The 27,346-nt window shown below is 35.9% G+C and overlaps 1 protein-coding gene and 1 pseudogene across 4 annotated transcripts in view; both read left to right on the top strand.

The window, feature by feature from the left end:
- Positions 1-23,164, top strand: part of EFCAB7 (EF-hand calcium binding domain 7) — a 44,017-nt gene extending 20,853 nt beyond the window's left edge. For 2 of the 4 annotated variants that reach the window (XM_035018371.1, XM_035018373.1), the window contains 8 exons: positions 522-663; positions 4,192-4,301; positions 6,842-6,999; positions 7,605-7,738; positions 14,477-14,625; positions 19,397-19,606; positions 21,816-21,923; positions 22,905-23,145. In XM_035018371.1, coding sequence (XP_034874262.1) covers positions 522-663; positions 4,192-4,301; positions 6,842-6,999; positions 7,605-7,738; positions 14,477-14,625; positions 19,397-19,606; positions 21,816-21,923; positions 22,905-22,979 — 1,086 coding nt within the window. In that variant the 3' untranslated portion in view covers positions 22,980-23,145. Of the gene's footprint in view, positions 1-521; positions 664-4,191; positions 4,302-6,841; positions 7,000-7,604; positions 7,739-14,476; positions 14,626-19,396; positions 19,607-21,815; positions 21,924-22,904 lie in introns of all 4 variants that reach the window. The other 2 variants (XM_035018370.1, XM_035018372.1) reach the window with 2 other exon arrangements.
- Positions 23,165-23,464: 300 nt separating this feature from the next.
- LOC118020212 lies at positions 23,465-25,069 on the top strand (annotated as a pseudogene).
- Positions 25,070-27,346: the final 2,277 nt, after the last annotated feature.

The following is a 27,346-nucleotide window of genomic DNA, read 5'->3' as shown; positions in this document are numbered from 1 at the left end:
TTTATTTATTTATTTATTTATTTATTTATTTATTTATTTATTTATTTATTATTTTATTACTCTGTTTCAGTACTTCTCCCACTCTCATGAACTTCATTTTTCTTACTTCTTTTTTCCATTATGTCTTTTCCTAGCTTTTCATTATCTAAATTCTGCTAATCCTTCAAGATACGGTTCATAGATTGCCCTCTCAGTTTATATCGATGCAACCCCCCCCATCAGTCAGACACTATTGAATACCTACAATGTGCCAGGCATTATTTTAGGAACTAGAGTTATTATTTTGCACATGTGATTATTTTCTTGTTCTAACCATGTACTATAATTGAATTGTGTTAGGCCAGTTTTTTTTTGTTTGTTTGTTTGTTTGTTTGTTTTACCTCTTAATGATGTCGCAAATTCCTGGAGGTCAGTGCTCTATTTGACATTTCTTTTACATCCTCCTCAGGTTTCTCTTTATTACTCTGCATGCTGGAAACATTTAATAAGTGTTTGAAAAAAATTTTTTTCCTTCATTTCAGGAGTGGCAATGTGTACAATCAAAAGGTTGCTTTTTCTTAGAAGAAGATGGTGAAATCATTAGTCATCAATATAGGATGCAAATAGCTCAGAGATCCATGGTTTATCTAACAATTAAACCATTAAACCTGAGTCAAGTTGAAGGCAAGTTTTAAGTTTTTCATGTATTTTTAAAATTTCAATTTATGCCCTCTTTGAAAATACTTATGTAAATATTTGGTAGCCTTAGTAAAGAAAATAATCTACCTAAGAAACATGGTTACATATACTTTAAGAAAGAAAGCATTAGTTTATACTTGGACTATGTTATCATATTTTACAAAGTATTTAGGTTGCTTTTCGTTATGTTTAAAACATTATTTTCATTCATTTAAAAACAAGAACAAAGTGTACCCTGGTTTCTTCATGACATAAAATTCTAACTTTTTATTTACTAATTAAGTTTTAACTCTTCCATTTGTCAATTTTTTAAATTAATATGTTTAAGAGAAGTTCTATAGGAACATAATTTGGGGCAATATGAACTGCAGACAACCTTTACTAATAACCTTTGCATTCATGGTAATATTGTTTTTTTGTATATAAGTGTTAGATACAAATTAATCTCCTAGTGTCTAAAATGGCTATTATATATATATATATATTTTAAAGATTTTATTTATTTATTTGACAGAGAGAGATAGAGCAGGAACACAAGCAGGGGGAGTGGGAGAGGGAGAAGCAGGCTTCCCGCGGAGCAGGGAGCCTGATGCAGGGCTTGATCCTAGGACCTTGGGATCATGACCTGAGCCAAAGGCAGATGCTTAATGACTGAGCCACCCAGGTGCCCATGACTATTATATTTTTAATTAGTGAAAATGTCTATAAGGGTGCTTTCACTAGATATCCTTTTAATGTTGATTGTTCTAAGTATCAATTTTTATTTTTCTTTTATTATGCTTATATAAGAAAATGTTTATTTTATTACTAGAGGATTCTTCCCCACCCCATTCTTTTTGCTTCCTAAAGTAGAGATTCTAAAAGTTTTCACTGTATATCTTATGGGATACTTAAAACATTTGGTGGTTGATACTTTTAAGTGACAATTACAATAATCATTTTTTTTCAGATAAAGGTATCAAGATAGGCCTGCATATTCAATGGAGATATTAATTCTCCATAGTCTTATGAAGAAGATCCTTTATTCACTTACTTATCAATTATTTATTGAGGGCCTTATATATCAAGTATCATTTTAGGTGCTTAGGATACATCAGAGTACAAAAAAGACAAAAATCCTTGTCTTTATGAACTTACATTCTAGTAGGGGAAACTAACAATAAATAGTAAAACATAATAAATAGTAAATGATATGGTATGTTAGAAAGTGATAAATCCTATGGGAAAATAGGGATAGGGCATTGTGAAAGCTGAGGGAATATGAGTTGCCACTGAAATGGAGTGGTTAGTGTATGCTTCATTAAGAAGTCGACATTTGAGCAAAGACTTTGAAAGAGGTGTATCAATTATCAACTGCTATATAACAAATTACCCCAAAAGTCAGTGGTTTAAAACAATGAAACAATTGTTCACTAGTAAGCAGGTTTGCTAGATAGTTATTTTGTTTTGAGCTGGGCTTTGCTTTTCTCTGTAGGACTAACTAATGCATCTGTGATCAGAGGCAGGTTAGCTCATTGCTGGCTTTATTGGTCTTGGCTGGGCTCTCTGTGAGCTCTCAGCTGGGACAGCTTTACTCTGCCCCATATAATCTCTTACCTTCTAGTGAGTTAGCCTGGACTTGTTCTCTTGGTGTAACAGGGATCTCAAAGAAAAAGCAGAAGCACTTAAGGCTTCCTGAGGTTTGGGCTCAGAAGTGGCACATTACTTTTGCTATATTCTGTTGTTCACAGCAAGTAACAAGGCAAGCCCAGATTTATAAGGTAGAGAAATAGACCTGATCTCTTGATGGAGGAGCTGCAAGTCACATTGCAATGTGCTGTGAATACAGAGAGGGCAGCCATTTCTGCTGTCTTCCACAGAAGGCCAGGCAGGAATCTTTGTCGTTGTAGAGCTGGTGGAAGGGATGGGTGAAGAGTGATGAAGAGTGGAGGTGGGCAGAGCATTCCACAGAGAGGGAATAAATACTCTGTCAGAGGCTCTGAGGTGAGAGTGTCCCTGGTGGTAGAAGAACAACAAGGTGACTAGAATGGCTAGAATGAGGTAGGAGAATGAAAGAATGAAGTAGGAGATGAAGACAGGGAGGAACCAGGGACAAAATCGGGTAGAGCTGATTTTGTTTTTTGGTTTGTTTTTGCCATAATGAAGACTTGGGCTTCTGAGAGGAATGAAGAACTAAGCTTAGGAGGATTTTTCCTATGGTTGCTCTCACAATTTTCTCTTCATCTTTAATTTACAACTGTTGAATATGTGTCTAGGTGCTTTTGTTTTTCTTCTTGGTGCTGTTATTGTGAAGTGTGTTTGTTTGTATTTTTTCTGCTTGGATTTTTGACTTATTGTCTTTCATTATTTTTAGAAAAATTTTCCATCTTTATTTCTTCAAATATCTCTTCTGCTCTCTCTTTTCTTTTTCCATTTATATGGTGCCTGACATCTTGTCTTCTGTGCTGCACCACAGATAAGCGAGTGCTCGTATCTCATCTCTTCTTGGAAGGGTATGTCTTTTCTTGGATTTCAGACTACTTGGTTGCCCTGGGACCTCAGCTCTGATGAGTTCAAGAAAAAATTACGATTTTCTAGTTCATGTACTGTTTCTTATTGTTAGGGTGGGAGCAACATTATTCCAACTCTCAACTCCATGAGAGGATTTTGAGTAGAGACAGGACATAATCTGACATATTTTAACAAGAGCAGTCAGGTTGCTATATTAGAAATAGATGGAAGGGGACCCAAGAGAATGCAGGGGTCCAGCTGTGATGCTACTGCAGACTTCTAGGAGGGTACTGATGATGCTTTGAACCAGAAATGTAGAAGTGATAAAAAGTAGAGATCCTGGATATATTTTAAAGGTTAAACCACAGGATTTCCTGAAGATTGGCTATCATATTCGAGAGAAGAAAAACGTTAAAGATGATTTCAAGATTCTTGGCTTGATTGGAAGCATGCCAACTGGAAGGATGAATTACTATTTACTGAGGCAGAGATAGAGAAGAATATAGATGGGCAGTTGTTGTTTTTTTTTAAGGAGTTGGGGAAGGTCAATTTTAGACCTAGAAATTCAAGTGGAAATGTCAAATATACAGTTGATTATATGGGTCTAAAGTTCAAAGAAAAGGTTCTAGCTGGAGATATAAATTATGGAGTTGCCAGCACATAGATGGTGTCTCACATCTTTTCCTCTAGTGCCTTTCCACAGGTTAGCTAGTGCTTGAATCTCATCTCTCCCTAAAGGGTTGTTTTTCCTTGGATTTCAGGCTACTTGGTTGCCTTGCAACCTTAGCTTTCTGATAAACTTAAGAAAAGTTATGATCTTTAGAAAGTAGGTATAGACAATATTTCTAGCAAGCTCACTGTATATAGTTACAAATGCTATGATGTTTCTGTATAAAAATGGGTTATGTATTTCTAAAAAAAAAAAAAAATCCAAAGGGGAAAGAAACCACCAACTGCTTTTTTAGATAGGAAAGAGTAAGTAGTAATTGCTTATTTTAAGATGTTTGGGTTTTTTGTTTATAGGAAAACCATCCCCTTGGTTGTCAGTTGATACTGCCTTGTATATTCTTAAGGAAAATGAGAGTCAAGCAAATCTACAACTCATGTGTTTTACTGAACTACGAAATAGAGAAGTATACATATTTATTTCCTAATGTTTAATTTAAAAATATAATATGAACTCAGGTTTGGGGAAAATAATAGTTTTTCTATATTTGTTTGTTCTTAACTTGTATCTTCCCCTTCAATTAGGGTATATACAGTACTTAAGCACTATGCATATTATATGTGTTTTATTAATTGTGATGGATTTTTTTCTTGTTTGCTGAGATTAAGAGCTGAGGATTGATTAGTAGTCTTGGCTTCATAACTTATAAGTTGTGTGACATTTTACTTCACTTTCTTCTTCTCTAAATGCCCAGATGCCTCACATGTGAACATTTTTTTTTTACATGCAATAAAAATGATTGATGCCAGTGGATTTTTTCCCTAAATACTAGCAATTTAAGACTTTGGAAAAGTTGCTTTAGATGTTTGTCTTTCTTATACTACTACTGCAAAAAAGAAAAACTTCAAGATTATTATCCTCAGGCTTGACTCACATTATAGGGTTCAAAAATAGATTGATCTGAAGGAATGCTTTTAAATGATTTTATATGTTGCCCGTGGGGTTGTTTTGATCTTTCCTAATTATATATTTACTCAGAGGCCAAATATGTGAGGCAGATACATAACTGTGGCTATTTATTTTATGAGGACTACAAAATACATCTGCTACACAACAACAGGAATAATACTATTCAAGGGCTTACTGCAGTATCATATTTAATCTTTATATAGGTCCAACGACAGACAAACATTTCCCTGATGGAATGTTATATAAAAGTCTTTATTGTAGGCTTCCTAACAGACAAGAATAGTTATAGGCAAGAAACAAACAAAATGACAGAAGTTAATGTTTTGACGAAACTCTTCTTCAGAACTGACTACAAAGTTAAGTTCAAGATAAAGCATTGTCTAAAACAATAGCTTTTCCCATTTTGTTTTGGATAAAATTACTTTCTTATGATATTGCATGTGTAAAAGTGTTAGTACATAGCAAGCCTGTAATAAACTTTGAATGAGTTTCTATTTACCTTTTTACTATATCGGCTTCTGTTTTTCTGTAATATGTCATATTTACAAGGGATTTTTAGTTTCAGTTTTAGTTTCACAATCATTTTCTTTAAGAAGAGTTTTCTGCCCATGAAAAACTTTCCATTTGCCATCCACAGTGGCAGTTCAAGGTTATATGTGGAGATAAGGGAAGTTCATGGGGTAACATGTATTAGGAAGCAGCAGGAACTGCTTCTCACTCCTGGATATCAGCCTACATCTGGCCAATTTACAAGATTATGGTTTCCCAAGGAGGGATTTGGCCAATCTTTAGTCTTCAAAATGACCCTGGTTTTATTGGATTGCTTCTTGTATCAAGATAGGATGTGGTTACTTTAGGATAATTATGGTTCCACCATAATTATGGTGAGGGCAGAAATAGGGCTGAACCAGAATTCAGTTGATAAGCAACTTTATTTTGTGTATGAGTCCCCAGGATGAACTAAAATACATCTGCATTTTGAAAGTTTTTGGACACAACACTGAATAGAATTCCCTAGGGCGATTCTGTGCTGAAGGGCAAATAGCTGTTTGCTTAGCTGTTATACACGATGAGAAAATGCTTAGTTTTAATGCATTTGACAGAAATAACCCCTAGGCTTTATAGGTAGCTGTTTGGTTCTAGAACACACCTAGAAGGTCCATAGAGAGATGCCATTATTTTTTTTTTTTTAAGATTTTATTTATTTATTTGAGAGAGAGAGAATGAGAGAGAGAGAACACATGAGAGGGGATAGGGTCAGAGGACGAAGCAGACTCCCTGCCAAGCAGGGAGCCTGATGCGGGACTCGATCCAGGGACTCCAGGATCATGACCTGAGCCGAAGGCAGTCGCTTAACCAACTGAGCCACCCAGGCGCCCGAGAGATGCCATTATACTTTCTTTTATGAAACAGGAGAATAAAATGTTTCCTATGCAAATGTCCTGGCACTCATTATAAATATAGTGTGATGGAAAAGAATTTTGTATAAGGTAGGTTTATCTGGGATTCTACCATCTTGTTTTATAGTCCATATTACATGAATAATAGTAAAATTCCAGTGATTCTGTCTATATAAGTGGACTCTTAAAAATATGGCTAGTTCATACAAATAGTGAACTCTTGAAATATGTTTAATTTTTACTTTTGGTTATTGAAATCTAATTACAAATCACATATTTATGTTTGAATCAAACTAGGGAATTGTAACTGAAAAATTTTATTCTAAGATCTCTGCTTCCTGTTGAAGATATTTGCATCACAAACTTTTTTTATTGGGGAAGATTTAGAAGTTATATAACTTCTTACCTATTATAGTATTAGGCATTTGTTTTTAAAAATATATTATGAACTACATCTAATGATCTTGTGCCAGAGCTACCATTAATAAAGAGATTTTGAAGCCCGTAAAAGATTGATAGAAGCATAATAGACTTGGTGAATATTGATAAATTACTTCTAACGCTTCTCTTTCAGAAGAAAGATCAAAAGTTATTAAGACTCATGGTGGTTGTTGTTTTTTAACTCTTTTGAGAAAAGGTGTTTGGGTGGACCGGTGAACTAGGACCTGGGATTTACTGGTTAATTCCTTCCACAACTGGCTGTAGGCTGAGGAAAGAAATAAAACCCATAACTGAAGAGGCCCAGCTTGTGTATAGAGATGGAACAGGGGAATTATTTCTTACAAAGGAATTTAGGTAAGTTTTGTTTATTCAGGTTAGAACTATAACATCTAAACAGGTTATAGATGAACAGCCTGTCTTCCATCCTTTCCTTTGGCCAGCCACCACCCCTACCCCCAGATTCTAATTCAATAATTCAGTTCATTCACTGGGCATCTGAATGTGATTTTCCATTCACAGATCTGGGATTGCCATTCATTTCTGGGTTCCACACATTTGGCAAGTCAACTTTAGTCATACGTCTACAGATTTCTACCTGACTAGGCACTGCCTTAGAAATAGATCCTGCTAGTTGCACTGTTAACTTAGAAAACTGTCAAATATGAATCCAAATACTTAGGTGGTTCTCTCATACCCTAGATATATACAGTAACGTCTGGTAGAAGAGGAAGAAGAAAGTAGATTGGAGAAAGGAGAAAAGAAGGAGAGAATTACTTTTCATTGAGGTCCTACTATGTGTTGAGATACTATGGTTGTTTTAGAAGCTTGTTTATCTCATAGTAGACTTAGTAAGAAATATATCTGGATACATTAAGTTCACAAAAATTGTTTAATGCCTTGATATTACTTTATTTTAGTCTAGTTGCCTTGAAGACAATTTCCTATTTTTATAATTTTAGGTCAACTTTATCAGATATATTTGAAGTAATTGATTTAGATGGAAATGGTCTTCTAAGCCTTGAAGAATATAATTTTTTTGAATTGAGAACAAGTGGTGAGAAATGTGATGAAGATGCTTGGGCTGTCTGCCGTGGTAAGCAGTTGTCTTTTTCCTTTTTTTTTTTTTTTTTTTTTAAAGATTTTATTTATTTATGTGAGAGAGAGAGAGCAAGTGGGAAGAGGGAGAGGGAGGGACAAGCGAATTCAGTGCTGAGCGCAGAGCCCGTTGTGGGGCTTGATCCCACAATCCTGAGATCATGACCTGAGCCGAAATTGAGTCAGTTGCTTAACTGACTGAGCCACCCTGGCACCCTGCACTTTTCTTTTTCTTAGTGGATATATAAAAAAAATATGTAGCATCCTTTCATCCTTAAGAAGTAGAATATCAAACTTCTCCATAGAATATTATGGCAATTAGGACAGTTAAAAAAGTAATAGCATTGTGGGGCGCCTGGGTGGCTCAGTTGGTTAAGTGTCTACCTTTGGCTTAGGTCATGATCCCAGGGTCCTGGGATGGAGCCCCACATTGGGCTCCCTGCTCAGAGAGGATCCTGCTTCTCCCTCTCCCTCCATCCTTCCTTCCCGCTCGTACTCGTGCTCACACGCTCCCTCTCTCTCAAATAAATAAAATCTTTTTTTTTAGAAAGTAATAACATTGTTTATAGACCATAAAAACATAAATATTTGTTTTTGTTAAATTGATAGTTGGTATAGTATTTAAGTTAAAAGAAAATATCAATTACTTAAATGTAACTTCATTTTTAGCCTATGCTCTTTAGAGCTTAGAATGGAAAAAAATTTTGTCCCAGCTCTTGATACTAATGGGACTGAAGTGGTCAAGAGCCCAGAACTGTGCCCAGGAGAAGGCAGCAAAGAATTAATAGGCTCGAGTTTTACTAAAAATTAAGCAGTTTCCATGAAGTTCTTTTTTTTTTTTTTTTTAAGATTTTATTTATTTATTTGAGAGAGAAAGATGAGATAGCAAGAGAGAGAGAATGAGCAGGGCAGAGAGGGAGAAGCAGTCTCCCCACTGAACAGGGAGCCCAATATGGGGCTCAGTCCTAGGACCCTGGAATCATGACCTGAGCCAAAGGCAGACGCTTACCCCACTGAGCCACCCAGGCGCCCCTCCAGGAAGTTCTTTATATATGTTAAGAATTCTTTAGTTTTTTGTGTTTGAGTTGAATTAAGAAAGTACATCCATGGAGGTATGGAAACCAAAAATACCAAGATGGGCAAAGAAAAATACTGAGGATGAGATAAATTCTGTTATCTCTTAGGAGAAGTCTGGGAAGAGGGGAGGACTTACGTATTTAAGCCAAGGACTGAAAGATCAAAGGAGAAGACCAAAAAGCCATAGCCAACTATAGATCACAGAATAAGAAGGCCAGAATGCAGTCAGGAGACAGATTAACTCACATATCAGTGTCACTGGGGTAGTAATGTGTCCTACTCCTTTGGTTCTTAAAATGGTCTAAGCTTGGCAAAGTCAACAAGCCAGGTGGGAGTCTAATAAATCTGTCTCTCTAAACAGCAAATAAAGTAGAAATATTATTAATACAAAGGTTTTCAAAAATCTCTCTCTTTTTTTTTTTTAAAGATTTTATTTATGTATTTGACAGAGACACAGCAAAAGAGGGAACACAAGCAGGGCGAGTGGGAGAGTAAGAAGCAGGCCCCCCACTGAGTAGGGAGCCCAGCGTGGGGCTTGATCCCAGGACCCTCAGTTGTTAAGCCGACGCTTAACAACTATGCCACCCGGGCGCCCCGCAAAAATATATCTCTTTTTAACTGAAAGTTTATATAGTATAATCAGGAACAAGAAATGCATATTGACTTATACTATTAAACTTCGAATAACAAGATTGATAATATACAGAATATTTTTAGGACAATGTAATCATCTTACAACTTTAATGATATAATCTTCTGATTATTGTTGGCACTAGAGCACATTCAATAAGAGTGAATCATAATTAGAATTTTCTTATGGTAAAGTTTTTGATGAATAAAATTTTAGTTTCATAATTAAATTGGGGGAGCCTAGCTGGCTCATTTAGTTAAGCGTCTGACTCTTGATCTCAGCTCAGGTCTTGGTCTTAGAGTCGTGAGTTCAGGCCCCATGTGGAGCCTGCTTAAAAAAAATAATAGTAATTTAATTTAACTGGTAGAATTGATAGTTAACATTTTTTTGAGAATTTACCATATACCAGTTGGAAGTACTTCTTTTTTTTTTTTTTTAGAGAAGTGGGGGGTAGGGGCAGAGGGAGAAAGAGAGAGAGAGAATCTTAAGCAGGCTCCACACCCAGCACAGAGCCCAATGTGGGGCTCAATCTCACGACCGTGAGATCATGACCTAAGCCGAAATCAAGAGTCAGATGCTTAGCCGACTGAGCCACCTGGTGTCCCCAGTTGAAAGTACTTCTATACATCAACTCTCTGAGGTATGTCCTATTATTTTTCATTTTACAAATAAGGAAACGGGCCGCCTGGATTGCTCAGTCAGTTAAACGTCTGCCTTCGGCTCAGGTCATGATCCCAGGATCCTGGGATCGAGCCCCACGTCGGGCTCTCTGCTCAGCAGCAAGCCTGCTTCTCCCTCTCCCTTTGCCTGTCACTCCCACTGCTTGTGCTCTCTTTCTGTCAAATAAATAAATAAAATCTTTAAAAAAAAAAACAAAAAACAAAAAAACAGATAAGGAAACAGAATCAAAGAGGGTAAGTCACCTGATCAAATAGCAAGAAAATTTCACAGCTGAGTTTCACACCCAGGCAGTTAAATTCCAGAACCTTAAATACCCTGCTACAAAAAAATCCCCAGGTCTGGTTGACTTAAAAAATGATTTGGAGGGAATGGCTCCTTCACCAACATTAATAATACTGCAAAGAATTGGGTTTTTTAAGTTCCAAAGATTTTATTTTCTAGTCATACATAATATTAATTTTATCCATCCTCCTTGATAATGAGAAAATGTATTGTTTATCTGTAAGATAATTTAATAAACTTTTTAGAACTTAGTTACCTTAATTTTTATTATTTTTTAATAGACTTTATTTTTGGAGCAGTTGGTTTATAGTAAAGATTGACTAGATCTCCCATATATTCCTTTTCCACCCTCTACGAATTTCCCCTATTTTTAACATCTTGTGTTACTTTATACATTTGTTAAAATTGATGAACCAATGCTGATGTATTTTTATTAACTAAAATCCATAGCTTATATTAGGGTTATATTGTGCTGTACTGTTCTCTGGATTTTGACAAATATATAATGACATGTACCTGCCATTTACAGTATCATACAGAATAATTTCATTGCCTTAAAAATCCCTTGTGTTCTACCTACTCATGTATCTATTCATCCCTTCAAACCCCTGGCAACCACTGAACTTTTTACTGTCTCTATAGTTTTGCCTCTTCCAGAGTACCTTGTTGTTGGAATATCATGCAATATGTAGCCTTTTCAAACTGGCTTCTTTCACTTAGCGGTATGTATTTAGATTTCTTTTTTTGGCTTGATAGCTCATTTCTTTTTAGCACTAAGTAATAATTCCATTATATGAAGGTACTATAGTTTGTTTATTCATTCACCTATTAAAAGACATGTTGGTTATTTCGAATTTTTGGTAATTATGAACGTAGCTGCTATGAATACTCATGTGCCTTGGAGCCTGGGTGGCTCAATCAGCTGGTTAAGTGTCTGCCTTTGGCTCAGGTCATGATCCCAGGGTCCTAGGACTGAGCCCTGCATTGGACTCCCTGCTCAGCAGGGAGCCTACTTCTTCCTCTGCCGTTCTGTCCCTACTTGTGCTCTCTCTCTCTGTGTCAAATAAATAAATAAAATCTTTAATAACAGAAATACTCATATGCATATTTTTGTGCATCTATATATAGTTTTCAACTTGTTTCAATTCATTTCTATTCAGTTATTGCTGGTACAGTAAACCTATGTTTAACTTTGAAAGAACTACCAAATTGTCTTGCAAAGCGGCTGTACCATTTGTATTCCCACCAGGAAGGAATGAGTGTCTGCATTTGGTGGTGCTAGTTTTTTGGATTCTAGCCTAGAATATAGGTGTGTATCTTGTTGTTTTAATTTGCAATTCTTTAATGACGTATGATCTTCTCATATGCTTATTTACCATCTGTATATCTTGTTTGATGAGGTGTCTTTCAGATCTTTTGCCCATTTTTAGAATGAGGTGTTTATTTTCTTACTATTGAGTTTTAAGAGCTCTTTGTATATATTGGATACAAATCTTATCAGCTGTGTTTTGCAAGTATTTTCTCTCAGTATGTGGTTTGTCTTTTCATTCTCTCTCTCTTTTTTTTTTTAAGATTTTATTTATTTTTTTGACAGAGAGACACAGCAAGAGAGGGAACACAAGCAGGGGGAGTGGGAGAGGGAGAAGCAGGCTTTCTGCCGAGCAGGGAGCCCGATGCGGGGCTTGATCCCAGGACCCTGGGATCATGACCTGAGCCGAAGGCAGACACTTAACGAGTGAGCCACCCAGGCGCTCCTGTCTTTTCATTCTCTTAATAGTGTTTTTCACAGAGCAATTTTTAATTTTAATGAAATCCCGCTTAACCATTTTTTCCTTTCATGTGTCATGCTTTTGGTTTGTGTGCTTTTGGTGTTATATCTAAAACACATAGCCAAACACAAAGTCACCCAGATTTTCTCCTGTTATCTTCCAGAAGTTTTTATAGATTTTGTGTTCTGGGTCTATGACCCATTTTAGTTAATTTTTGTGAAAGATGTAAGGTCCTTGTCTATATTTATTTTTTTGCCTGTGGATGTCCAGTTGTTCTAACACCATTTATTGATAGAACTACCCTTTCTCCTTTGAATTGACTCTGCTCCTTTGTCAAATATCAGTTCAGTATATTTGTATGGGTCTATTTCTGGTTTCTCTGTTCTATTCCACTGATCTATGTGTCTAATCTTTTGCCACTACCACACTGTCTTGAGTACCATAGCTTTAAAGAAAGTCTTGAGGTTGGGTATTAATGAATTTATAAAAAAGTAATGGAGGATTGAGAATTTTAAGTTTTAAAAGTAGATTACTTATTGATAGTCTCTATAGTACAGTATCTAGATACATTTTCCTTGAAAGTAATAATTTCTTTGTATTGATATCAATTATTATTTTTTTCATCTTGCTTTATTATATTGTAGCTCCAGCCCCCAGTTTAATGGCTACCATTTCTATGATCTAATTTAATCTATATTTACTTTTTTTCCTTGCAAAAGTTCTTTGTCACTTCCCAAACTCTACATTTTACTATTAATCTATTAATACTATTAATCTTTATACTACTATTAAGCTATTAATCAATCAGTTTTAAATTGTTATGTCTCTGCTGCTTTTTTTCACAATAATGCATACAAAAGAGATATCTCAAATAAAGAGTACCTATTTCCCTTGGGTATATTACAGTTGGAAGCTGGAAAATAAAATCTTTCTTCTTGTAGGGCAGTTAACAGAATATAATCCATGATGAGTAACTGTTTATTATCTATATAATAGACAAATTCAGGAATTATACATGGGTAGATACTTCTAGGTGAATGTAGTTTTGCTTACAAATAATGTTCAAATGGATATACTTAGATTTATTTGTCTGGGACACTCATAGAATTGAAAGTATTTCCTGGGTGCCTGAGTGGCTCAGTAGGTTAAGCTTCTGCCTTTGGCTCAGGTCATGATCCCAGGGTGCTGGGATCGAGTCCCGTGTCAGGCTCCCTGCTCAGCAGGGAATCTACTTCTCCCTCTCCCCTGCTCATGCTCCCTCTCTCTCTTTTGCTCTTGCTCTCTCTCAAATAATAATAATAATAATAATAATAATAATAATAATAAAAGAGTTTCCCATTATCTAACAGTTTTTTAAGTACCGGGGCAATTTGGTTAAAATTAGAATAATTAGGCATCTAGCAGTCTCCTTAAACCTGGCACCTTCCACATCTCCCTTTTTGAAACACCATTAATTTGGGGAGTATTATGTCAAATTCATCCAGGTTCTCCTGGGTTTAGGTGGCAAACATATATGAAGCTTTAATTTTTATTTATTTATTTTTTAAGATTTTATTTATTTATTTGACAGAGAGAGAGAAAGAGAACACAAGCAGGGGGAAGGACAGAGGGAGAGGGAGAAACAGGCTTCCCGCCGAGCAGGGAGCCCGATGCAGGGCTCGATCCCAGGACCCTGAGATCATGACCTGAACTGAAGGCAGATGCTTAATGACTGAGCCACCCAGGCGCCCCTGAAGCTTTAATTTTTAAAAATATGTATCAGTATATACTCTAGATAAGCAAAACAGGTTGGGACTTACCCAGAAAAATGACAGTTTCTTCTAATTTTGGCATATATTTGCATTATTTATAACTTCTGATTTTTTTGAAAACCAAATAATATACTGTGATGGTGCTTTGTGCTGAGTTGTGGGAAATTGAAACAGTATCTCACTAGCATGTTTTGAGCCATATTCATATTGCTCATGGATTCATAAGGAAGGCATCCTTTAAAATAAATATTTATGAGTAATAATATATAATAGGCCTTTTATTAGATGTATGACTTTTAAAATTATGTAAGGGGGCACGTGGGTGACTCAGTCGGTTGAGTATCCGACTCTTGATTTTGGCTTAGGTCATGATTTCAGGGTCGTAGGATGGAGCCCTGCGTTGGGGTCTGCACTTGGCGGGATGTCTGCTTCTTTCTCTTCATCTCCCTCTGCCCCTCCCCCCATTTGCTCTCTCTTTCTCTGAAATAAAAAATCAATCTTAAAGAAAAATTATGTAACAAAGAAACTTTTGGTTGTTTTAACAGACAATTTTGATACCAAGAAGAATGAACTAACAAGACAGGGCTTTATGGATCTGAATCTAATGGAAGCCAATGATCGAGAAGGAGATCCTCGTGACCTTTGGGTAACTCTGCACTCAATGGGCTATAATAAAGCTCTGGAATTGACAGAGGTAAAGCAATCTGAAAGTTTTGCAATGGGTTTAATGTCCATAATATTTTACTCCATGAACATTTTCCTGACACATGACTTTTGAATTGGGCACTCAGATCCTTGAACTTCAATATATGAATGAATTGTGAGTGCAGCAGTGTTTCTGCTAGTTTATGCAAGTTCCTGTTCTTACCTGAAATTTAGTTACTCCCAACATTTAAATAATTCAGGAACAAAGGAGTTTGAGCATATCATATGCAGAAAAATATTTGGTAATTAAAAAGTTATATTTCTTAATTGGTGATGGCTATTTTAGTTGCTAAAGTCTCATGTCTATAGAGAATTCTTTGTCCTAACAGAATAAAGCCTAAGAATAAGGGGATTGTGTCTGTATGACAAGTGGAATTCTGATTCTTGGGTTAATATTTGTAAAACACTTGGGATGGTGCTTGGCTTATATATAGCATTGCGTATGTGTTAGCTATCATTATTAAGAGTTTCAGTAAACCAGAGAAATAATAAAAATGAGGACTTCTTAAATTCTATATTTTGTGTCAGGTGTGAAATAAAGAACTTATGAGTTTCAGGCCATGTATCAGATAACAGTACATTTGTCGTTCATATTCTTAAAAATAGTATCTGTCCTTTCTGTAAATAAATCAACTTAGGAGGGTAACACTAGCATCAACAAATTTTAAATTTTGGGTGTATGGAGACTTTGGTTTAAGTTCTAGCTTTGACATCATTCAAAATCCCTCATAAACCTCTTTTCTGAAAAGTTCTCTATAATTTTTTTTTGCCATTTTTAAAAATAGGAGGTGAATAGTTACAATAAATTTTTATATCCTACTTTAACCTAACGTTCAGTGAATCCCACATTCTGCCTATGGTGCAAAATCAGCATCTAATCTATGAATAATATTGTATCTACTACACATGCCTTTTAATATGAGAAACTAGTTAAGAGCAATTTAAGATATTTTATAGCATTTACTGATAGCATTGACCTTTGAAACCATAGGCAAGAAGGATTTCTGAAATAAAAAAAATTTTTTTTGAGATTGATTTATTTATTTGAGAGAGGGAGAGAAAGCACACACAGGGAGGGGCAGAGGGAGAGGGAGAGAGAACTTCAGCAGACTCCTTCATGAGCCTAGAGCCCGACACGGGGATTGATCCCACAACCCATGAGATAACCACCTGAGCTGAAACCAAGAGTTGGATGCTTAACCGACTGAGCCACCCAGGCACACCCCTGTTTTGTTTTTTAAAGGTTTTATTTTGGGGGCGCCTGGGTGGCTCAGTCAGTTAAGCATCTGCCTTAAACTCAGGTCATGATCTCAGGGTGCTGGGATCAAGCCCCACATCCGGCTCCCTGCTCAGTGGGGAGTCTGTTTCTTCCTCTCCCTCTGCCCCTTGCCCCACTTGTATGACTCTCAAATAAATAAATAAAATCTTTTAAAAATTTTTAAAATTAAAAAAAAATAAATAAAGGTTTTATTTTTAAGTGATCTCTATACCCAACATGCAGTTCAAACTTATAACCCCAAGATCTAGAGTCACATGCTCTACCAAACCAGCCAGGTGCCCCGGTTATGACTTTTCAACAGTGAAATATATTGACCCATCCTGAAAATAAATGTACTGTATTTAGTAGTACATATTCATAAATCATAGAGAAAGAATCAACTGTATAAAATCAATTTGGAAATGCTTAGAGAGTCTTCTGGAGCATAGTCCCAGTTTATGTACTACAATTTTTCCAGGTTAATTTACTTACAGATAAAGCATGGACTAACCACATTTTTCATTATCTTAGGAAAGTTTTTCCTCAGCGATTAATATTATAGCCAATTTATCCCTATTGGAATGAGTTATTTCATGGAGGATTTTATCTAGTATCCAGGTGGCCATTCTGGTTTTGCCAGATCTTACCCTTATGGTTTTTAGAACATGATCATACACAGTATTTCAGAATTTGGCCGGCCCGGTTTTGCATATCTATGATGGAATCCTTAAACTTCTCCATGGATTTGTTTATTTTGTTGTTGTTTTATGTAAGGACTTTAGTCAGAACAGTCTGTTTAGTATAATGATCTGGTAAAAGTATTTCTATAATATTTCTAAAGTGTTTCTATAATATTTTTAAAGTACTTGTATAGTATCTATAATATAGTGTATTAGCTTCAATGGAACTTCTTTTACTTTGAGTCTCTTCCTTTATGGCCATTATTTTAGGTATCAAATAATGTATTTGTTGTTCTTTTTTTTTTTTTAAAGTAAGCTTTACACCCAATGTGGGACTTGACCTCATAACCCTGAGATCAAGAGTTGCATGCTCTACTGACTGAGCCAGTCAGACGCCCCTTGTTCATTTTTATTTTATTTTTGTTTTTTTTTCCCCCTTCTTCATTTTTAAAGGGTACTTGATCAGAGGGGGAAAAAATCCCCCTTTTTTCTATAGCATTTTTAAAAAGTCAGTTATTCTAAAAGCATACTAGCTATTAGTTTATATATTTTACTCTCCTATGTCTGAGAGAGAGCCACAATTTAGTCATTTGAATGTATTTCATGGTAAGGAAACAGATTTTCCAAGAGACGAGGCAACTTATTGTATGTCAAGCCTGGTATTGTTTTTTGTTTCTTTCTTTCTCTAATGTAAGACTCATCTACAAACAACATTAAGTCAAGATTTGGTACTGGGGCATCCAAAAATTCTGTTCTTGGCATGGATACTTTTGATTTACAGAATAACAGTGAAAACATTGTCCTCATTCAGTAAGGGTTATAGAGTTGTTGGATTACACCAGCAAACAGTAATACAAGAAGGAGAAAATAACAATTCATAATCAGCTAGTTGGTATAAAAATGTTGGGTAATTTCCATTAGTGATAGGGATGTATATATGTGGTAACATTTGATTTAAAGGATTCATGTAGGGGGAGGTAGGTGGGAGGGATTGGTGAAAATAGGTGATGGGGATTAAGGAGGGCACTTGTGATGAGCACTGGGTGATGTATGGAATTGTTGACTCACTGTATTGTACACCTGAAACTGATAAAACACTGTATGTTAACATACTGGAATTAAAATAAAATAAAATAAATATAAAGACAAAGGATTTATATATTTATATAGTCTTATAACTATCATAAATAATCTTTTCTTTTTTTTAGAATTCTACATTGTAAAATATTTTCACACATATTACCTATTAGGTATTTCCAACAACCCTTGGCAGAATATATACTATTTATTCCTACTTTTTCAATGAAGAAACTAAACTTCATAAAAGTTAAGTGACTTCCCCAGGTCACGTAGCTAGCAAATGGCAAAATCCAGTTACAAACCTAGATCTTCTGTTTTCTAGTCCAATGATGTTTCACTCTACTGTCTCTCTTATAAAAATGACTTTATTATTTCCAAAGGTTAGAATCTTTAAAAACTTCTTTAAAAATAAAAATTTCTGCTTTTGTTCTACTAACTTCAGACTTTTATCTTTTGTCCCCCAACTAAAAAGATGACCATCAATATGTATAAATTCACTATTTATTTAATAGATATTTATTGGATGCCTACCATGTGGTAAGTCTGTAATAAAGAGGCACTGAGGATCAGTGGTGAATAGAATAGTCAGAATTCCTTCCCTTATGGAATTTACATTCCACGAAGGAGAATGATTAATTAAATGGAAAATAAATAAAGTCATTTAAAAAACATTTTGAAAGAAACAAGCCAGAGACCAAACTAGAAAAGAATAGTGCAGGGGGAATGACATATCAGATAAAGGGCTAGTATCCAAAATCTATAAAGAACTTATCAAACTCAACACCCAAAGAACAAATAATCCAATCAAGACATGGGCAGAAGACATGAACAGACATTTTTCCAAAGAAGACATCCAAATGGCCAACAGACACATGAAAAAGTGCTCAACATCACTCAGCATCAGGGAAATCCAAATCAAAACCTCAATGAGATACCACCTCACACCAGTCAGAATGGCTAAAATTAACAAGTCAGGAAATGACAGATGTTGGCAAGGATGCGGAGAAAGGGGAACCCTCCTACACTGTTGGTGGGAATGCAAGCTGGTGCAACCACTCTGGAAAACAGTATGGAGGTTCCTCAAAAAGTTGAAAATAGAGCTGCCATACGACCCAGCAATTGCACTACTGGGTATTTACCCCAAAGACACAAATGTAGTGATCCGAAGGAGCACCTGCATCCCAATGTTTATAGCAGCAATGTCCACAATAGCCAAACTATGGAAAGAGCCAAGATGTCCATCAACAGATGAATGGATAAAGAAGATGTCATATATATATATACAGTGGTATATTATGCAGCCATCAAAAAACCCCCGAAATCTTGCCATTTGCAATGATGTGGATGGAACTAGGGGTTATTATGCTAAGCAAAATAAGTCAGTCAGAGAAAGACATGTATCATATGATCTCCCTGATATGAGGAATTCTTAATCTCAGGAAACAAACTGAGGGTTGCTGGAGTGGTGGGGGGCTGATAGCAGGATTACTGATTTGCTTGAGATTATAGTTTTCTTTCCTTTTCTGTGAACATTGTCAGTTAATATGCTAACAAAAAATCATAATTTTATGCTTTTTTATTATCGAATTCATAGTACTAAAATCTTTCTAAAGGTATATGAGGACAAGCTAGAAGGTAGAGTATATCTTCTTAAATCATATGATAAACATATTAATAACAAATAATTTATTTTTAATTCTATCAGAAAGCTAAAACAAGGTTCACTTTTTCTTTCTTGTCAGGCATGCCCATTTATCATCAATATCTATGCAGACAAATGCAAGCCAAGAATTAAAGCTGTCCATATGGAGGCATGCAGTGGGCAACTTGAGAAGGCCATTTGTAAATCTGTCCTTAACAAAGGCGATGCCAGGGTAATGGATGGCTATGAAAATATAATTGTACATACGTATAAGCGTGACACCTGGATAACATCAGTTATTGAAAACAAGGTATTATTTATGAGGTGGTTCTCCTCATAACTGCATTGTTTACTAATATGTTCCATCTTCTTTCTTACTCTATTCTTGCACAGTAATTAATATCACATTATATTAATATTTATAATGGGCAATTCTTTCTTAGGTTTCTAATTCAAACTGAGCATGATAATTTTTATGCATTTTTTAAAAGTTTGAGATAATTGTATTACGAAAATTAAATATTTGGGGATCTCTGAAGATAGAGCATAATTTGGGTACAAAGTATCTTATTTAGTTTGTTATTAAAAATCTTCACACATACATAACTATTTCAAATAACAGACATTGGGTTTTAAAGAAATATAAATAAAGTAAAGAAAAAATTTAGCCCAACTTTTTCCACACTTTGAAATATTAGAAATTCTGTAGACTGTCATCATTTTATCTAATATATTCCACTGCCCAGGACCTATTTTTATCAAGCCACTTATTGCTAACTTTAGCTACCATCCCTGCTACTACTGATATTGCAGGCCAAGAGAATACATACATAAATGCTTAGAGATACCCAGCTTTCTAGAAACATAAATTTTCAAAAAAATCTTACTCAGGATGGTTGGATTTTTAGGACTGTTGGCTTATTTCTTTTAGTTCCTGGGTGAGACTTACATTATTTTTATGCTTACCATGAATTTCTTAAAGTGCTAAGGTTTGGCTGAGTATTGAGTCAATGTGAGTATATACTATGTAACTAACTCTCCTAGTCACAGTAGAGGCCACTATCAGTGTAATATGGTCTCTGCTTTCAAGGAGTTTATAGACTAGTTGGGAAGACAGAATTAATACTCTCAAAAGAGATCAGAGAATAATTAAATGTTAAATTATATAGTACTGTTGATTTGTGCATTAGTTTTACTGTTATTTGCATCTCTTGTGGTTGATGTTAGTTTGGACAATAGAAGTTGGGGAAGGACTTGGGAATGAGGGGAAGGGGACTGTGGTATGGGATTGGAGACAAACTAGGATTGGATATGCAGAGACATGGGCGCCTGAGTGGCTCAGTCGTTAAGCGTCTGACTTCGGCTCAGGTCATGATCCTATGGTCCTGGGATCGAGCCCCACGTCAGGTTCCCTGCTCGGCAGGAAGCCTGCTTCTCCCTCTCCCACTCCCCCTGCTTGTGTTCCCTCTCTCGCTGTGTCTCTCTCTGTCAAATAAATAATAAAATCTTAAAAAAAAAAAAGATATGCAGAGATAGCCGTTAGAAGCAGAGAAACAGTAACATGTAAGAGGGTTAATGTGAAGAATAGAGGAAATAGTGGGAATATCCTCAATGCAGAAACAGAGAACTTTATTTGGAGGAGTACTACAAAGATAAATAACATAGGTGGTATGGGTCCAGATTATATATATTATCTTGAAAATGAGGTAGAGGACTTGGACTTGATAAAAACAGAGTTCCCAGCTAGGAGATTCCAGTCTTCAAGTGGATCATAAAGCTTTGGAGGGTGATTCCTAAGATCCAGCATGCCTTCCCTTCTGCCCTCTATGTCTTATTAGAACTAAAAGGGTGGATGGGAGTCACTAACTTACCACAGTTTCTCTGTTCTGTAGTTAGCTATCATTTCTCAACCCTCCATCTCTTTCCTTTCCCTCAAGGAAAATTAAACTGCTCTGCACCAAAATGATGTAATAATAATATTTTAGAGTTTCCCATTTGTCAGGCACTTTACATTTATTAACACATTTACTTCTCACAACAACCCAATGAGGTAAGTACTAACCGCATTTTACACACAAAGAAATTGAAGCATGGGGATGCTAAATAACTTGCAGAAGGTCACATGCTGAGTAGTAGACCTGAGAAATGAATCCAGGCAGTCTAATGTTATACTGCCCAATTTGTAGTCATTAGGGAGTGCTTGTAGCTTTCTTAGCAGGGGAATACTTTGGCGCCTACATTTCTTTCATTCACCAGCTTCATTCTGCTTTCTCTTGCTTCCTATCCATTTTAGAGGCTATCTATTATCTGTGATCTATTATCTCAAGTATTGGTTCTTCCATAAGGTCTTCCTTGCTAACCCAGTCTGAGCTAATGTTTCTGTGTTTCTATAATATCTTCTATGTTTCTGCAGACCCTGTGAATACCTCTATCACAAGACTTATAAAATGTTTTGTAATAATCATTTTATTTGTATTTATTAAAGAAAGGACTAGCAACTTATGAAATTTTTTTTATAGTCAGATAATAAAGTGATTATTCACATCAACAATGAGCTAAGTAAAAACTGCATAAACAACAGAGGACTGAACATATTTGCAGTAGAAGTGGCACCAAAATCTACAATGGTAATGTATTGTTTTCTAATTAAAGCTTGTTGTTTTATCAGTTTGAAAAAGCATTTTACTAATAACAGTATGAATAAGTAGAAATATGAAATAAAGTAGAAAATTATTCTAAGTATGATATTCATATTATTATCATCCTATATTAGGAGATTTTGGTTCTAGTCCAATTCTCACTATTTGGTTGAGTGATTATGAGAGATTCACTTAGCCACTCTGTTCCTGTCTCTTATGTAAAATTAATATACTATTACTAGTGTTAGGTAGTTCATAAGGTTAATGTAAAGATAAAAATAAAATGATGTATATGAAAGCACTTTGCAACATCATATAGAAAGACAAAGTAGTGTTTATAGTAAATGGGAATTTTGCTAATCCAAAATATTTTTATCTACATTATTAAGGTTTTCCAATGTAACCTGAAAGAGAAAATGCCTCTAAGTTTTAGATAACAACCATCTAAGTCAAGAGCCAGGAACAGCTGTAGTTTCTAGTGTTAGCAGAACTGTGGGTTTCTATTTAGCCTGGGGCTCAAAGGCAGGGACCCTGAAACTGGTCTAGTGAATGGAAAAAGGAAAAAGCCTCCTATTCTTTTCTTCATTCTGTCCATGAAATCCTAAAACATTCTAGAACTGAATAAAGAGGAGAGATTCTACAGAATCCCAGTGAGGATTTTAGAACATTCTCTAGGTTTAGCGAAAAAAGGGTATTTACTCCCCTTTCCACTACTCCCTTTTCTACTACTCCTACCCCACATTTATATACACCAAATATCAGCTACTATATTTGAGTAGAATTTATGCCAGATTATTCTGTTAGACATCAGATCATAGATTGTAGATGCCCACTAAGGACAAATGGTATAGAATTTTATCTGCACAGGGATATTTTTTGCATAGGGTCTAGAAATGTTATCCTGTTTAAAAATTAGCCAGAAATAAAATATATGAAAGGAAAATAAAAGTTTTCTATTTTTATATGCAGGTTTGTCAACATGTAATGCCTCTGAATGAACGACAAGAATGGATATATTATTGTGTGTATTCCCTTATATCTTAAATATTGTTTTCTACTTGAGCCTGTCAAACTAAGAATTCTTTCAGGTTTAGTCTGTTATTTGTTGATAAACTAAATGCTAATCAATTTAACTGATGTACATAAACAATAATCAATTTATATGTGTTTATATTTTATACCCATGTTATATACTTTATTATTAAAATATAAATATAAAATAGAAATAATATAATAATGTTTTTAATGTGTGGCTTTCTTATTAATTTAATGGGAAATCTGGGCATATTTCATTTACCAATAGTAAATCAAAATAAATTACAGGTAAGCTTTTAAAAACTAGTATTCGATGAATTCTACAAAATCCTGTATACTTTTGGTTTAATCTTACTCATAAAAAATAAACTCAAAGAAAATGAAAATAGGCCAGCTGCAGCTAGTGTCTTGGGCTCTCACCCTGTCTTCTCACTGTTCTGTCCCAGGAGCGTGACAGGTCACAGACTCCCATCCATGCCACTGTGGTCACAGGCATGTGGCTGTGGGAGGACCAGGGGGCCTCCTGGGCCCCTTCTCTTTGCTGTGGCTACTGCTGCTGATGATGTATAGCCCCTTCAAAACCTACCTTTCCACCAGCAGCCTCTACCTCCTGCTGCACCTCTTCAGCTTTGGCTGATGCTTCCTCCTCCAACCCCTTCTGGGCCTGTAGGTATTCAAGCCCTGGAAGCTGTTACACCATCGTCCATACTGGCAGCCATTTGGCAGGCAGGTACGATTGGAGCAATGGGTCTGGAGTTGGATGTTGAATTTACTTCTGAGGGGATTCTTGTCTTAATGCACCATAGCACAGTAGACATGACAACTGATGGTAGTGGTTGATGAGTGATTTGATATTTGAACAAATGAGAAAACTTAATCTGCAGCAAATCACAGATTCAGGAATGATTTCCCTGATGAGAGGATCTCTAACCTGAACCATAATCTCACAATCTTCTTAGATGTCAAAGGCCATGCAAATATAATACTGGTGCTCTAAAGAAAATGTATATGCAGTTTCTTCAACTATGCAGTCTGCTCTGGTATCCTCTGCCCTTTCTTGCCAAAAGTGATCTATAAGATGAGACAGGACAGAATGTAATATAATGGCATTAACTCACAGAACTTGGAGCCTTAGCCATCCAGGAGATGGGAAAGTACACTATAATGCATGTGTTTCAGTCCATGTTAGTGGCAATAGACATTTTGCTGGACTAGAGCATGCATAGTATCTTGTGGTACCTGTATGGAATTTCAGCTTTCCTCAGGCAAAAGGATGTTGTATCCCTAGACTACTCAAAGAAGTAGTTAGCTAAAGGCATTCAAGTTGTTGCTGGGAAAAAATTTTCCCTTCTTTCTTTTGTTACTGAACTTAAACTTGTCCAAGCACCTGATACACAGTAAGCCAATGTCTGAGACCCCAGTTTTTAAGCAAAGGGAGCTTTATTATCAGAAGAGCAGCCGAAGAAGAAGGCAGGAGATCATTCCCAAAGCTGCCTTACCCTTTTGAGCCTAGGGACAGTTTATATATATGAAGGAGGTTAATACATGAGAGGAGGGTGAAGAGTTTCTTGAACCATGAAGTGAGAGGCCTTAAAAGAATCTGGAGATATGCATTCTTCCAGACAATGAGGTGCCATTTGGAACCTGGTATGATCAGATACATCAGATAATTTCAAGACAGATGTTACCATCTGGTCCCCATTAGGTTTCTACAGTCAGTGGGTAAACAGGGAATAGGGGCAAAAAAGGCAAAGTTAGTGATTTATTGTGTATGAAGTTAAGAGATGCATAAAACATAAGTAGGGCATAAGGTAGAATGTGAAGCTAAGTTAATAATGCAACTAATACAACCATAGTTCTGCCTCTGCTTTCAAAATAGGTCCAGGAACCAAGTATCTGGCCTCACTTTCTAGATTCATTGGCTGGTCTAATAATCAAATAGACATAAGACATTAACAGGAGAAAAAGAAATTTCATTATGTACATATGGGAGCCCGACAAATACATGAGACTCACAGGTAGTCAACCAGTTGAGGCTTATATACCATCCTGAGCAGAGGAGAGAGGATAGGAGTCTGGGGCTTTAAAGGGGAAGAAGACAATTCACAGGAAGATGAGAAGAGTGACTGTTTGGTAAACAAATGTTTGCCATGCCATGCAGGTAAGTCTTTCTGATATAAAAAATTATCTCTAGTAATAGCTCTCTTCCTGGTACAGGCTATCTAAATTCTTTCTGGCAGTTCAGGGAGAGGTAATAAGCTTTTCCCAAGTCAGTTGGGTCTTAAGTGCCTTCAACTCAAAACAATCCACATGTTAAAGTGGCACATTTTGGGGTGGCATATTCTGCTACTTCTCAATACCTTTGATCAAAATGTGGCTATGAGTCCCATCTTGGTCCCAGCTGTATCACTGATAGCAACCTGAGATCATGCCCTGTCCCTAAATCAAGAGTCAGATGCTTAACCTACTGAGCCACACAGGTGCCCTGTAATTTTAAAGTCTTCTCTCTGATATTCTTCAGATTTTCTTCCCACCTCTGACACTTCTTTTCACCCACACTTCTGTGGCTTCCCCCAGTTTCCACGTTGTCTCCTACCTCAGGCCCTTCGGATGCCATGTTTTTTCTATAGAATAATAATTGTCTCTCTACTCCCTCTTTTTCCTTCAGGTCTCAGTGAATATGTCACTTTTTCTAAGAATCCTTCCCGATTAAGCCCCTACCAAGACTACTTTGGTGGCCCTAAAAACTCATGCTTATTCTTTGTTGTAGCACTCATCATACTGTACAGGAAATACTGTTTAGTTTTACCTGAAAAGGTAAAAGGCTGAAAGCAGGGACAGTTATAATTCCAGTATATACCATAGAACCACTGTCTGTCTTTCTGTCAACTAAATAAAATCTTTAAAAATAAATAAATAAAGCCAGAAGCCGCCTTTTAGATCTATTTTTGGTATAGGTTGAATATGATACAGAAATTTAATACACCACACTAATCATATTTTGGATATAATCCAGGAAAATGAAAATATATTTCTGATTTTGGCCACCAGAGGGTGAGCATATTACTTATTATTCATAATATTCATTAGAGAGAGAGAGAGACCAACTGATAATATTTCTCAGCACTGGGTTAAGTCCTTTATGACTTCTAAGACTGCTTTGGTGAAATATATTGTATATTAAGGATCTCTCTATACACGGGCATATTTACCCATCCTATTAGAGAATATATAAAAATTATTTCTAACTTGTGAGGTAGATACTAAGTCTTCTGCTCTTAAAAAGATACTGACTCACTTCTTCGTGAAGTTACAAGTATAAGGACATATTAAGATGGCCCTGCTAGCTTTATCTAGAAGTATAAAGCCTATCTTTGCTATTCAGCTTAGCTTGATTTCTGGGCAAAAAAAAAAAAAAAAGAACTATGTAATGATTGGAGGAAAAAGATGGCAAATAGTGGAAATGATGTAGGGAAAGCAGATGAAATTAATGTGAGAGACAGTTTGTGGGGGCAGGACTAGGAATGGTTGCTGTAAGTCTAAGAGGTAAAGGATTTTGGCTGCTTAAAAGTATCTGTACTTGTTAACTATGGCTAGTTTTGTCTAAGGAAGATGAAGAATAGGATTCTTAGTTCTTATGCCACTTATTCACAAGTGGCTTATATTTGTGATATTTGACCAAAGTCAATTTGTACTTTAAAAATTGATTCTTGGGGCATCTGGCTGGCTCAGTCCGTAGAGCATGCCACTCTTGACCTCAGGGTAGTGAGTTCAGGCCCCACCTTGGGCATGGAGACTACTTTATAAAAAAGTAAAAATAGGTTCTCTCTTTTTTTTTTAATATTAACAGTTCTAAAGACATATATTAAGGGGCAACTGGGTGGCTCAGCCAGTTAAGCATCTGACTCTTGATTTTGGCTCAGGTCATGATCTTGGGGTGGTGAGATCGAGGCCTACATCGGGTTCTGTGCTTAGTGGAGAGTCTACTTGAGATTCTTTTTCCTCTGTCTCTGCCCCTCCCCAAACCCACCCCTGCGTTCACGTGTACTCTCTCTCTAAAAATAAATAAATCTTAAAAAAAATAAAATAAAGATATATATTAATGTTAAAAAGAAGACCTACATATTATAAAGGGGTTAGAGGTATGGTTCCATTCCCCCAAAATAAAGAAAAACATTTTTCAATTTCTTTTAGACACAATTGATAAATATCCAACATTTTATACATATTCTTAATTTTACTCTTTCCTTTGCAATTTAACACAAGATCAACCAACTTAAATTCATTGCCAGCTTAATTTCAGTCATCTGAATGAGGCTAATGTAAATACAGTACTGCTGGTTATAGAATACCAGTACTATAAGCTTTCTAGCAAT

The sequence above is a fragment of the Mirounga leonina genome, unplaced genomic scaffold (genome assembly GCF_011800145.1).
Source record: "Mirounga leonina isolate KUSES-001 unplaced genomic scaffold, KU_Mleo_1.0 Mir_173, whole genome shotgun sequence".
NCBI lineage: Eukaryota > Metazoa > Chordata > Mammalia > Carnivora > Phocidae > Mirounga > Mirounga leonina.
The sequence above is the reverse complement of the archived record's forward strand: the minus strand, read 5'-3'. Positions and strand labels throughout refer to the sequence as shown.